The following is a 15,051-nucleotide window of genomic DNA, read 5'->3' as shown; positions in this document are numbered from 1 at the left end:
AGTTGGTGATGAGGTGTTTTGAATTACTTGGTGGTGAGGTGTTTTGAATTACTTGGTGGTGAGGTGTTTTGAATTACTTGCTGGTGAGGTGTTTTGAATTACTTGCTGGTGAGGTGTTTTGAATTACGTGGTGTTGAGGTGTTTTGAATTATGTGGTGGTGAGGTGTTTTGAATTATGTGGTGGTGAGGTGTTTTGAATTATGTGGTGGTGAGGTGTTTTGAATTACATGGTGGTGAGGTGTTTTTAAATGACGTGGTGGTGAGGTTTTTCTAATTTCGTGGCTGTGAGGTGTTTTTTATTTCGTGTTTCGTGGCTGTGAGGTGTTTTTAATTTCGTGGCTGTGAGTTGTTTTTAATTTCGTGGCTGTGAGTTGTTTTTAATTTCGTGGCTGTGAGTTGTTTTTCATTTCGTGGCTGTGAGTTGTTTTTCATTTCGTGGCTGTGAGTTGTTTTTAATTTCGTGGCTGTGAGGTTTTTTTAATTTCATGGCTGTGAGGTGTTTTTAATTTCGTGGCTGTGAGGTGTTTTTAATTTCGTGGCTGTGAGGTGTTTTTAATTTCGTGGCTGTGAGGTGTTTTTAATTTCATGGCTGTGAGGTGTTTTTAATTTCGTGGCTGTGAGGTGTTTTTAATTTCGTGGCTGTGAGGTGTTTTTAATTTCGTGTTTCGTGGCTGTGAGGTGTTTTTAATTTCGTGTTTTGTGGCTGTGAGGTGTTTTTAATTTCGTGTTTCTTGGCTGTGAGGTGTTTTTAATTTCGTGTTTCGTGGCTGTGAGGTGTTTTTAATTTTGTGGCTGTGAGGTGTTTTTAATTACGTGTTTCGTGGCTGTGATGTGTTCTTAATTTCGTGGCTGTGAGTTGTTTTTAATTTCGTGGCTGTGAGGTGTTTTTAATTTCGTGGCTGTGAGGGGTTTTTAATTTCGTGGTTGTGAGGTGTTTTTAATTTCGTGGCTGTGAGTTGTTTTTAATTTCGTGGCTGTGAGGTGTTTTTTATTTCGTGGCTGTGAGGTGTTTTTCATTTCGTGGCTGTGAGGTGTTTTTAATTTTGTGGCTGTGAGGTGTTTTTAATTTTTTGGCTGTGAGGTGTTTTTAATTTTGTGGCTGTGAGGTGTTTTAAATTTTGTGGCTGTGAGGTGTTTTTAATTTTGTGGCTGTGAGGTGTTTTCAATTCCGTGGTGGTGAGGTGTTTTCAATTTCATGGCTGTGAGGTGTTTTTAATTACATGGCTGTGAGGTGTTTTTAATTTCGTGGCTGTGAGGTGTTTTTTAATTTCGTGGTGGTGAGGTGTTTTTAATTTCATGGCTGTGAGGTGTTTTTAAGTTCGTGGCTTTGAGGTGTTTTTAATTATGTGGTGGTGAGGTGTTTTTAATTTTGTGGTGGTGAGGTGTTTTTAATTTCGTGGCTGTGAGGTGTTTTTAATTTCGTGGTGGTGAGGTGTTTTTAATTTTGTGGTGGTGAGGTGTTTTTAATTTCGTGGCTGTGAGGTGTTTTTAATTTCGTGGCTGTGAGGTGTTTTTAATTTCGTGGCTGTGAGGTGTTTTTAATTTCGTGGCTGTGAGGTGTTTTAAGTTCGTGGCTTTGAGGTGTTTTTAATTATGTGGTGGTGAGGTGTTTTTAATTTCGTGGTGGTGAGATGTTTTTAATTTCGTGGTGGTGAGGTGTTTTTAATTTTGTGGTGGTGAGGTGTTTTTAATTACTTGGTGGTGATGTACAGCACAACAGAGCACTCAGGTACAGTCATTCTCCTCAGCTAAATTAAGCCCGCTCCTCAGTAACGACGCGTGGTGAGGTGAGCGCAGCGAGCCGAGCCAAGCTAGTGTAATATACTCGAAGAAGCCGAGATACGCATTTTCAGTCCCCATGTTAAAGCTGCATGCAGAGAAACGATCCCTTATATAAAGGGAGGGGTGATTTGCGTCTCCCTTTGATATCATCCTTCCAATAATCGGCACTACCCATAAGTAAATGAGTGAGGCATGATGGGACAAATAGACTTTTTTTGTTTATCAAGTTTGCAAAATACAGTACTGCACTTATCTATTCCATATCACCTAAACCTGTCTTACTTTGAAACTTTTACACTCTCTGATGCCATTGTTCCACCCCTCCCCCCAAGATATATGCTTCTTCTTCCTCTTCTTCTTCTTATATGAAAATAATTTTCATTATAAAAACCATCATAAAGGCAATAACAAAAACGCCTGATAATCTGACAACACGCAGTCTCAGCTGCTCGGTCTGTTGTTTCAGCGCAGAAATCCGACCACATGTTCAGCATGACGCTTTTGTTTCACATATGGCCAACATTCAAGGCATTGCAGCATTTCAAAAATGGCCTGTGGTGTTAAATTGTCCTGTGCAGAAATTTGAGGAAATGATGTTAACAATGTGTTGTTATTACAATGGGATTTCACAATGAAACTGCTATTCTTCTGTAATCTAAAAGAGTGCTTTGAGAGGAGGTGCCCCTTTTTACAATGGGATTTGGGGAAAGCGTCCATTGTGTTTCCATGAAAAGCATCTCGCCACACTGGCGGCCCACCGTGAAACAGCTCAGCACGTGGAGCACCTATAATGCTGGCCGGCCGTAGGTCCAGAGTCCAGTGTTCCTGACTCTCTGCTTTGTAATCCACTTGTTCTTTTAACTTGTGATGAATATCTGAAGAAGCTTGGTGTAAGAAATTGCATTCACACACTGAGGCTGTTGCGTTGGCATATTCCTCATTTTGAAATCTCATTTGCTTCTTCTTAATGTTGCCTGAACTGGACAAAAGCTATTTTATTTGTAGAATCCAGGCTATGTTCTTATTGTGAGCAGTTTGTAGGTGTGAATATGGAACGTGGGCCCATGTCGGTGCAGGCGATGCAAGCTTGTGGGATTCAGATTATTCAAACGATGGTTGTTAGCATCTACTGTTTGTGAGGGTACTCACAAGCATAACGATGTCTCATTCTGTATTCGTCATATTTTGGAAGCTCGTGTGACAGAAAAATGTATTTGTGCTTGTGTACGCACATTTCTCTTGTGACTAGCAGGATCTGGGAGATATTTACTCCATCTTCTTAATTAGGAAATTTTCATTCATCATCGTCAGCAATTAATCTTGGAGGCTCTTCACCCGCTCCCCTCCAGCCCTCACCACCCGCCTTCGCGGCCACGCGTTCGTGGTCCCGTCGTACACGCGCGAACGGCAGGGATTCATTGGTGGGGCTGCTGGGAGGGGTTGGGGAGAAGATGCAAGGACGGCGTGCACCCATTGGCCGTTGGTGGAAAGCTGGCAGCATCTAGAGTGAAAAGCGTTCCACTGCTCTTGGGCTTCAAGAGACGGCGCACCTGATGCGCGGACGCTGGCTTCTGCCTTGGGGAAGCCTTCACGGCCCTCCCGCGTCCCTTGACCCAATCTATCGCCATGGGCTGCAGCCTCTGTGCCTTCCGAAAGAAAGAAGAACAGTACCGACTGCTGTACGAAGTGTGCCAGGTACGTAGGGACCACGTTGATGAACCAATACCTCGTACGTTGTGAGTTTTTATTCTTCATTTACTTGCGCACCTTGCTGCTTTCTCAATGCTAATCTGGAATGACCACCTTTCGAGGCCATTTTTCTCTGCAGACCAGGGGTTGGCCTTTTTCGGGCATCGTGGTCCCCTTTTTGAAGCAATGTTTTATGGCCGGATGCCCTTCCTGCCGCCAACCCTGTTAGTCGCCTCTTGCGACACACAGGGAATTACCAGTGAACTGGTACTCAATTTGCCGACCTCGGAAGGATGACAGGCTGAGTCAACCCCCCTGGCGTTAATTCAGCGATCGACCGGGATTCGAACCCAGGATCCCAACATCCCAAGCCGGCACCCCGACCGCTAAGCCAACACCAGGATAATGCTAATCTGGAATGTATTCTTGAAATGAACCATCCTCGTAGATTTTGGTCTGCTGCATAAATCAGTTAGCAGACACCTTTATCATTGGATAGTCAGCAGGAAAATGTCTTCGTTCCAAGTGTAAGTATAATATCTTCTATCAGTGTAATGGTCGGAGGGTAACGAATATAGCTGTGATGTAGAGGGAGAATGGTCTTACTGAGGTGGCAACAACATCCATCAAAATGCCTCATGTCTTTAAGTCTAAAGCAGCAAAGTCACATGACCAAAAAGTCAGTTTTACTTGAAGATTTTTTGACTTCTTCCAGTTGCTATGGATGCAGGCAAGGTTTAGCTTGTTGTGCACGATGTACTTGACTCACCCCCAATGCAACTTGACTTGTAAACATCACCTTTATACAGCAACTTGTTTTCCCGTATCCTGAAGGCACTGCGCATTTGTAACAAAATGGACAAACCTTGTTCCGATGTGGGCAGCATCTGTCCGATTGAGTTACGACGTTCCTTCACCATCGATTCCTTGCTCTGCTTGGAGTGGAACCATGTTCGATGCACTGGATCGGATGCACCTCAGGTTTTTATACATTGCACCACAGATTAACCACAATACATAAAGGAAATGAGAGTGAAACGTAGCAAATGAATCCCTGCCAATGTTTGCATCTGTTTGGCAGATGGCAGTGACAGTTCATGAAGGTGCGCTCGTGAACGCGTGGTCACGTGCCATGGGTGGTTCTAAGATAAATGGAGTTATTATCAAATGGAATCCATCGACGAATTTGTTGATGACCAATTGATAATTGGCAACCGCAGACCACTGCCACCTGTGGCCGTCCATTACTGATACGTAATGGGTGACCGTATACCACTGCCAGCTTTGGGTGTCCATTACTGATATGTAATGGGTGACCATAGACCACTGCCATCTTTGGTCTCCCATTACTGATACGTAATGGGTGACCATAGACCACTGCCATCTTTGGTCTCCCATTACTGGTACGGTAAGGGGTGACCATAGACCACTGCCATCTTTGGGTGTCCATTACTGATATGTAATGGGTGACCGTAGATCACTGCCATTTTTGGTCACCCATTACTGATACGTAATGTGTGACCGAAGACCACTGCCATCTTTGGTCGCCCATTACTGATACGTAATGGGTGACCGTAGACCGCTGCCATCTTTGGTCGCCCATTACTGATACGTAATGGGTGATCGAAGACCACTGCCATCTTTGGTCGCCCATTACTGATACGTAATGGGTGACCGAAGACCACTGCCATCTTTGGTCGCCCATTACCGATACGTAATGGGTGATCGAAGACCACTGCCATCTTTGGTCGCCCATTACTGATACGTAATGGGTGACCATAGACCACTGCCATCTTTGGTCGCCCATTACCGATACGTAATGGGTGATCGAAGACCACTGCCATCTTTGGTCGCCCATTACTGATACGTAATGGGTGACCGAAGACCACTGCCATCTTTGGTCGCCCATTACTGATACGTAATGGGTGACCATAGACCACTGCCATCTTTGGTCGCCCATTACTGATACGTAATGGGTGATCGAAGACCACTGCCATATTTGGTCGCCCATTACCGATACGTAATGGGTGACCGAAGACCATTGCATCCAACACATTGCTAGAGCGAAGTACCGTTCATTCTGCCATGCACCCTGCTGCGGTAATAGGCTTGTTAGAGCTAATTGGCTCACCGTGACAAAAAACAGAGAGAGGGAGAAAGGCAATCTGGGGGTAAAGGGAGGAGGCCGTGTAGGGAGGCATAAGCGAATCCGGAGTGCAAGCCATTCGTAAAAATGACACTTGCTTTGGTAAAGGCAGACAGAAGAAAATAAAGCGAAAACTAAAGGGGGTGAAAAAACCAAGCTGCCGTCTCTTAGAAAATGTCTCCCACCTTCCTTGATTTGGAAAGCATACAGAGGGTAAGCATGTTTCCACGTTTAGCCGTCACCGTTTCCCCCCTCATACGATCTCTGCACCATCTGTCTCCACGCCTTTCTGCTCACGTTCACTCTCATCGTCAGGCTACACTCCCTGCTCCTTTCCATAAGCTCTGCTGTATTCTCTCTTCACTCATACCCTTCCCACATCATATGCCTCACAATCCAGGCCTGACTTGGCTAGTAACCAAAACTATCTACCATGAAGACCTTTTTGGCAGCTCACCTGAACCGAACTGGCCAAACGATTGCTAATTGCTGCATTGCTTCCACTGAGGTGTATCAATTACACACCTCTGCACACTTCTATGTTGTAAAGGCTGCAGGTACTCTCTCACAGGCTTGCTAACTCTCATCTGACACAGTGGTACAATGAGGGAAACTTTCTCCAATGTCTGTCAACAAATATGTCCCGAACCAATCTGGTAAATTTGCCTGCTTCATCAAAGGGTGTGTATTTGAATTGCTGGAGCTGGTCAAACAAGAAGGGAGGGGGCTTCTGTCTTCTGTTTTTTCACTTCCACATCTATCTCCTGAGCTTGACCTGACAAACAGCTATGAAAAGGCCATTGTGCACCACGTGAGCATGGTAGATGGTGCCGATATTGGTCTAAAGGTGTCCCAGGACCTATGTAGAGCGTTGTTGCATCAGGTGTCACACTATGCCGTCTGGTTCTTTTTTTTTTTTTTTGTTCTTCCAAAGCCATTCGTTCCAGTGTGGAACAATGGCGAGGACAATAGTCTTCAATAATAACAAATTTCTCTTGAAACATATCGCATTGCAGGGAAGGTGGGGGAAGCGCTGCTACATTTGGTACTCTGCTTTGTACCTTTTGAAATGTAAATCACGAATGTTCTCGGCTCACATGTGAAGTGTACCAGCTTGTAGCAATACCGGATGAACATAAAAACATTCAACTTCAATATGGGAACGTGAGTCTGAACTTCCTCTTCCATCCATTGGTGCACGGTTCAATCCACAAACCTTTCTTTCACAAAGAACACAAATGCTCTCTCAGGCTTGCTACCGTTTCCCTGCACAGGTGCTCTGGCTGTCTCTCCTTAAATTACCTGCTTCTGTTCCGGCTCTCTGCTCTCACTGGCAGAAAAAAATGTCGTTGCCAGGGAGGCTTAGATCTCGTTGCCTTTTGTTGGTTTTATTTCGCTTTGTATTACTTCAATAAGGGACATGGTCAGGTGACTGCCACTTCAACGACCAACACATGCAAGAGAATTATATATATATGTATATATTGAAACATTTGTGAGGGAGAGATAAGGTTGGTTTATGTGAAACTATCTTTAAGGAAAAAGTTGCATAAAAGTTTTAATCCAGTGATGTTTTCGATAATACAAATCTGAGGGTGCTGCTTCCAGGAGAATGTTTTCTTTACCTATCACTGCTGAATGTTAAAGATTCATTTTTGTCCTACCAAAGTTTAAATAGCGTTGGTGCTCTGTCCTCATTCTAAAGTTCTCCTTTCACTAGGAGGTTAGTAAATAATTGTGCAGTAAGAGAAATGACAATTTGTTAAAAGACTGTTATGTAAGCAGCAGTCTTCTTCTTTAACGGCCACAATTAATCTTATTCCCACATCATTGTGGGATTGGCCAGAGGAAGCTTGGCCCAAGTCTTTCAGGAACTGACTGGACTTGCCTGACGTTCGATGAAGGTTAGGGCAGAAATTTGGGATTTGGCCATAGTGCTGGCAATAGCTCACCTACTACTCGCGAAGGACACTGTGGAATCTTAGACATACATCAGCAGACAGGACACCCATTTAATGTCCAGTCCACACGAGGGACAGCACACACATTGATGAATCGCCCTGCCCGTGAAACACCGGCATGACCGTTTATACCTGGGCCGAGATTTAAGCCCAGACTAGACTGGTTGGAGGTGAGTGTGTGCACCTATAGGCCATTCTGACACCCCCGTTATATGTAGCAATCTCTAAGGAAATGTATAACCGTTATATTAATCTACTAGCGAGGTACCCGTGCTACGCAAGGGTGGGAAGCCAAAAGCAGACAAACAATGCAGAAACGGTGAATGCTAAACCATGGAACCAATAAATTCCACATTCCTGTGCCACCTTCAGTCGAACGTCAGAGAAGGACCGCCGGTTTGTGGATGACCTGGGCAAAAAAACAGCGAAAGGGAAACGATGAACCAATAAATTCCACATTCCTGTGCCACCTTCAGTCGAACGTCAGAGAAGGACCGCCGGTTTGTGGATGACCTGGGCAAAAAAAACAGCGAAAGGGAAACGATGAACCAATTAATTCCACATTCCTGTGCCACCTTCAGTCGAACGTCAGACAAGGACAGCCTATTCGTGAAGGACTTGCACAAAAAACGTACCCAGTCTGAATGGTTCTATCCCCATTCAATGGTGAATCTGCATATGGCGAATCCGCAAATGTCGCGGTTACAAAGTAGAAACCCTCACGTCGTTTCCTCATTCATATTTAAACTCAATATCTTTTTTCATTCCAAACAGCATCATTCTAATAATACATTAATACAATAACAAAATACTGTGTTAAATCACGATTGTATCGAGATATTATCAAACAAGTTCATTGTTGTCATCTGTTCACTTCTGGATCCGGGAGCAGGTCCGTATCGAGCCAATTTCAAAATCATAATTTTATTGAGGAACTTCTGAAACATTCTACCTACGTTACAACATCTGCTGGGACCACAATACGTTCCACAGAAGGTTTGGCGGGGCTAACCCCAAAATTGAGGCGATAGTTTCAGGATGGATGGACGGACAGACACTCCTGTTTTATAATATACTCGTAGATATACTCTTGTAACTCATATATATATATATATATATATATATATATATATATATATATATATATATATATATATATATACAGTGAAACCTTGACTTACGAGTTTAATTCGTTCTGTGACCGAGCTCGTAACTCAATTTGCTCGTTTCTCAAATTAAATTTCCCCATTAAAATGCATTGAAATGCTATTAATCCGTTCCAGCCCCCAAAAAACCACACCAATTTTTTTTGTTATGTGTTTTTAAATAAGAAAAATGTACTTTATAAATAACAAATAATGTATAAACAAGCACGACCTCGTATATACTGTACATAATAAGCGGCGTTACGCGCGCTGCTTGTAAACAAGGAGGAAGCGGCCAACGCAGTAATTTGTAAGAGTCTTTATTCAAGAGCTCACTGTAACACTGGCGCGCTCCGGTGTGCGCGCCCGGTGTATATCCTGAGGCCACGCCTACCCCTCGGCGTGGCCCCCGCCCACTCGGTGCGCGGAATGATGTCACCACGCCAGTGAGCTTCCGTGTCCGCCACAATGTAAAGAAATAAACTGGTTTTATTAAGTGTATTTACCTTGAAGATCAGACGAAGATGCTGGCGGAGGTGGAGGAGATGACTTTTGCCTTTTTCGCCACACTTTCCTCGCTTTCACTTGCAGGGCGTTTCAATAAAAACCTGTCCAACGAGGTTTGTTTCTTCCTCCCTTTCAAAATGTTTCGATCGTACTGCTACGATCGTACTGCCTCGCCAAGTCGACAACACGCACACCTCGCTCATGTTTTTCGACGATTGCGTGTTTTATATCCAAGCACATCATCCTCTTCTTCTTCTCAGTACTGCCCTTGGCACTCAATTTCTTAGGACCCATGGTTAAAACTAAGAAATTTTCCAAAATAACCAACATGCGAAAACAAAGCAGCAGCGATATACGGCAGAGATGCTTGCACGGCAAGAAAACCACGTGACCGGAACGCTCGTTGGGCCACCGAGTGGCGGGTGGTGTAAGCTCGTAACTCAGATCTCGGCTCGCATCTCAAAGCAAAAAACCGCCCGAGCGATGGCTCGTATCTCGGAAAACTCGTAAGTTGGTGCACTCGTAAGTCAAGGTTTCACTGTATATATATATATATATATATATATATATATATATATACATATACATATATATATATATACATATATATATATATATATATATATATATATATATATATATATATATATATATATAGACATATATATATAGATAGATATATATATATATATATATATATATATATATATATATATATATATATATATATATATATATATATATATATATATATATATATATATATATATGTGCAGCGTCTGTCCTGTCCTGTGTTGTCACAACTACTTTCTCAAACTTTTGTGACATCGTACCAAACTTCTGGAATGCACATATCTCTCCCGTCGGTATGTCCTAAGGGTATTTTTGTGAAAAAATTTCCAATGTTTTTTTTTTTTTTTGGGGAAATTTTTTCTTTCAACTTCAAATAAGCCCGTTCCTCAGTATCGACACTTGGTGCGGCGAGCGCAGCGAGCCAAGCTAGTATATATATATATATATATATATATGTATGTATGTATATATATATATATATATATGTATATATATATATATATGTATATATATATATATGTATACTCAAAGGCAAAAGTTATTGTGACACACAAACAACAAACAGAATCAGTGTTAAACTTTTACTGCCGCGAATGAAATGTTATTACATGGAAAGACAAATGTTTCAAGGTATGGTAACGATCAACAGTCCATAAGAACAGTGCACCTGGCATATGCAAATGGGCCACAACACAAGAGGGGGTTCACAAGCAAGTTCACACAGTCAGTAGCGAGTGTGTCCACCTTGTGCATTGATGCAGGCCTGGCACCTTCGCCTCATTGAGGCCACTAAACGTCGATAAAAGTCCTTGGGAAGATCATTCCATATCCGAGGAAGGATTTGATGGAGTTCCTGCAGCGTTTTTGGAGGATTCGGATGACGTCATAAACGTCGCTCCATTTCATCCCAGACGTGTTCAATGGGTGACAAATCAGGGGATCTTGCAGGCCAGGGTAACACATTAACATTGTTCTGATTAAGATACTGCTGTACAACTCGAGCAACGTGTGGTCTGGCATTATCGTGTTGAAACGTCACTCTAGGGCCGTTCTGTTGCAAAAACGGTAAAGCGGCCATTTGCAAAATCTCGTCTCGGTACCTCACAGCATTCAAGTTCCCCTCAATCAGAATCATTGGCGTTCTTGCTGCAGCTGTTATCCCACCCCAGATCATAACGCCCCCACCTCCAAAACGATCCCCTTCCAGAACACATGGCCTGATGTAACGTTCACCTGTGCACCTGTAGACACGTGTCCTACCGTCAGCTCGGTGAAGCTGTGCCAAATGGTGTTTCTATGGACGTTGAATCGACGAGCAACATCACGCTGCGAGGTACCAGACTGAAGCATACCTATAGCTCTCCATCTGTCATTTTCCCCGAGGCGTGGCATGTCGAACTTATTCCAAAACGATGAATAGAGGTGTTTTTCTGACTTCTGCACTTCTTAAGACTGCATTGAGTGGAAATGATAAGCGTCTGGTTGTCTGGCCTTTTAAAGTGAACATTGCTGGCCATTTTTCTCGAATATGTCATGCTTCTTGCAAATTTCATGCAATTCGAACAACAACTGCTTGGTTGCGTTTCTTCGACCATTTTAACACACTCTTTCTCTGGTTCAAATCCAAAAATTCATTCACAAGATTACCAATGAAAAAATTCCATGTCACAATAACTTTTGCCTCTGAGTATATATATATGTATATATATGTGTATATATATATATGTATATACAGACTTGGCATTTAATATGGAATATTTTTTTTGGGGGGTGAACTTACTTTTCAAGATGACTTAGAACCAAAAGTTCATTGGAATTATGTTGAAATTATTCTAGATTTTGTTAATGTGACCTTTAAAAGAAACAAAAACCACATTTGACATTTCGAAACAAATAAATTGATCCTTGAAAGTGATGTAAACTGATATCGAACTCAATTCCTGGACAGTACTGTGTTAAACTTCTGTGTGTTTTCCAGATATATCTTTTTATTTTGCAGATTAGCCAAAAAATTTTTTTAGTTAAATTACAACTGGGATTACGGACAGTAAAATTACAGTTCAGTACTTCGTGTAACCCCCACGAGCATTCAGGAGAGCACGTACACGTTGAGGCATGCTGTTCACGAGATTTGCCAAGGTTTGGACAGGAATCGCTTGCCATGCAGTGACAATAGCCTGCTGCAATTCACACACAGAGGTCGGCTGCTGGTCCAAGTGGTCGATTTGACGCGTTAATTCTGCCCACAAGTTCTCTATCGGATTCATATCCGGGGACATGGCAGGCCACTCCATATGCTCCACACCACGGTCAGCAAGAAAGTGTTGGATCATGTGAGCACGATGAGGCCGTGCATTGTCATCTTGGAAGACAAAGTTTCCTCAAAAGGCTGCACGAGCAAATGGAAGCAATGTTTCTTCCAGAATGGCCCTGTACTTGAACTGGTTCAGGTTTCCATTCAGAACAACCTGGTCAGTTTTGCCCCCTGCATGAAAAGCAGCCCAAACTGTCACCCCACCACCTCCAGCTTGGACTCTTCGCACTATACAATCTTTGTTGTAGGCTTCATGCACTTGTCTGCACACTCGGATGCGGCCATCTTGAAGATAGACCAGAAATCTAGACTCGTCACTGAAGATGACGTGATTCCAGTGTCCTGGCTGCCATTGACGGTGCTCTCTGGCCCACTGCAATCGGCGCTGGTGGTGTTGTCTGGTCAGGCGTGGCTTTCTCAGGGGATGCCTGGCACGATAGCCTGCTTGAACCAGTCGTTGGTTGACTAGCCTTCTGGATACAGGCACATGTGTCAGTTGCTGCCACTCAGCCCTAAGCTGATTCGCTGACTTGGTACGGCCATTGCGGACTAACCGGTGCAGCTGGCAATCATCCCTCCTTGTGGTTCTGCGGGGACGTCCTGGCCTCGGTATTGGAGTTGGGACACCCCTCTGAGCATTTCGTTTCAGGATCTTTGACACCTGACCTTGAGTGATGCCATACTGCCGAGCAATAGCACGCTGTTTCATGCCGTAATTTCGTAAAGCCACCACTCCATGACAAACAGCATTGTCGAGTTGACGGACCATCTCCAGAGGAAGCGGCAATAACTTTTGGAGACGTGCAGCAGTTGTTTTCCACTAATACAGAACGCAACAACCCTTGTATACCCGACTGTGAAGCCAATCATCAAATGCACCTGTCCGTACATTTTGCCACGCCACCTGTGATATAATCCTGTTGTTGACTTCTTGCTGCTACAGACAATCAGTGACATGGTTCTTTTAACAAATAAATCACCGAAGTGTAAAATAAACTCACCAGATTGATATACTGAGTTAAGAAAGTAAACCCGTCAAGAAAAAAAAAAATATTCCATATTAAATGCCAAGTCTGTATATATATATATATATATATATATATCCAAATATATGTGCAGTTCTCCAGCTTTCAATGAGCGCAAGTAATGGTTCACCACTGATGGTATGAAATCGCAAAGTGACTGATATATATATATATGTATATATATGTATATATATGTATATATATGTGTGTGTATGTATATATATATATATATATATATATATATATATATAGTATATATATATATATACAGTATATATATATATATATATATATATATATATATATATATATACACACATATATATATATATACATATATATATATATATATATATACATATATATACATATATATATATACGTATATATATATATACAGTATATATATTAGCTTGGCTCGGCACCAAGTGTCGATACTGAAGAACGGGCTTATTTGAAGTTGAAAAAAAAAAATTCCCAAAAAAATTCCCAAAAAAAAACAAAACCATTGGAACATTTTTCAAAAAAATACCCTTAGGACATACTGACGGGAGAGATATGTGCATTCCAGAAGTTTGGTACGATTTCACAAAAGTTTGAGAAAGTAGTTCAGTGACAACACAGGACAGGACAGATGCTGCACAAATATATATACACAAAGAATTAAGTTAAGCACCCCCCCGTTTTTTACAACCTCGCACATTACAAGTTTGTTGTCGTCAAACAGTGTAATATACCCATGATATTGCTATATTTTCTGGAGAAGTGATATTATGGTCACATAAAAACATAACAATCATGCCGTTTTCAATATTTTATTCTGAATAATTTAAGGTGAAATTTTTTGGGAATTTAGGCATATTTGCACCTCAATTTAAGTATGGAGCTATAGTCCATCACGGACAGTGTGGATGACGTTTATGTTTTCTAACGTACAGTCATTGTTCTGAGAAGACCTCTAGCGATCTTTGCGTCAATAACGTGTGTAGGACCCACGTGATCGGATCACTGACTCAACCCTACGTCTCATAGACCCTGTGTATCTGCATTTCATCAATGGATAATTGCTAATGTCATACCAATCATTATTTGATCTCACATACCTTAGAATATATGCCAATGTATACATATACACAAAGAATATATATTAGGGGGGTGCTTACCTTAATTCGTTGTGTAGGGGTGCTTAACTTAATTCTTTGTGTATATATACAACAACAACGACAACATGCATTTTAAAAGGCCATTTTCCCTGCTAGAGCGGGGGTTAGCCTATATAGATAGATATACGTCTATATATATAGACGATATACGGGAGCGGGAGCGATATAGCGTCTTTATAGATATACGGGAGCGGGGTTAGCCTGCACAAATATATATATAGATATACTGTATATATATATATATATGTATGTATGTATGTATGTATATATATACTTTTTTTTTTTTTTTTTTTTTTTTTTGTATACAGGATCGAGGCTCGTGAAAGAGCTAACATTAATCACACAAAAAGACAAACCGACACACAAAACACAAAAACAAGGGGAGCGGCAGACAAGATGGGGAGAGAGGGGGAAGGACACAAAAGAGAGGGGGAAGAGGGGGAAGGACACAAACACAACATTTGAGAGCAGGGACATCGGGAGGACTTGGGGGGAGGTGGGAGAGGATTAAAACATATGAACACTGCAAGGACTCTGGGTGAATTACCGGGGGTAGAAATATATATATATATATATATATATATAGTGTAACGAATTTGAGAAAGTGTAACGAATGTGAGAGGTATGGTTTTGTTGTGTGTAACTGTCACCCTCCGTAATGTTAAGAAAGGTCGAAGCTCGTCCTCTTAGTTAATTCCATAAACCTACACACAGGACACCATATATCCTTTTAAATAGTTAGTCCC

General features: G+C 42.0%; 1 protein-coding gene across 1 annotated transcript in view; it reads left to right on the top strand.

Moving 5' to 3' along the window:
* Window positions 1-3,391: 3,391 nt before the first annotated feature.
* The window catches only part of LOC137425761 (PDZ domain-containing RING finger protein 4-like), a 116,402-nt gene continuing 104,742 nt past the window's right edge, over window positions 3,392-15,051 (top strand). Inside the window, exon 1 of the mRNA XM_078775298.1 lies at window positions 3,392-3,477. Coding sequence (XP_078631424.1) covers window positions 3,409-3,477 — 69 coding nt within the window. The 5' untranslated portion in view covers window positions 3,392-3,408. The remainder of the gene's footprint in view (window positions 3,478-15,051) is intronic.

Source organism: Myxine glutinosa, chromosome 4 (genome assembly GCF_964187855.1).
Source record: "Myxine glutinosa chromosome 4, kmMyxGlut1.1, whole genome shotgun sequence".
NCBI classification, from domain to species: Eukaryota; Metazoa; Chordata; class Myxini; order Myxiniformes; family Myxinidae; genus Myxine; species Myxine glutinosa.
The sequence above is the reverse complement of the archived record's forward strand: the minus strand, read 5'-3'. Positions and strand labels throughout refer to the sequence as shown.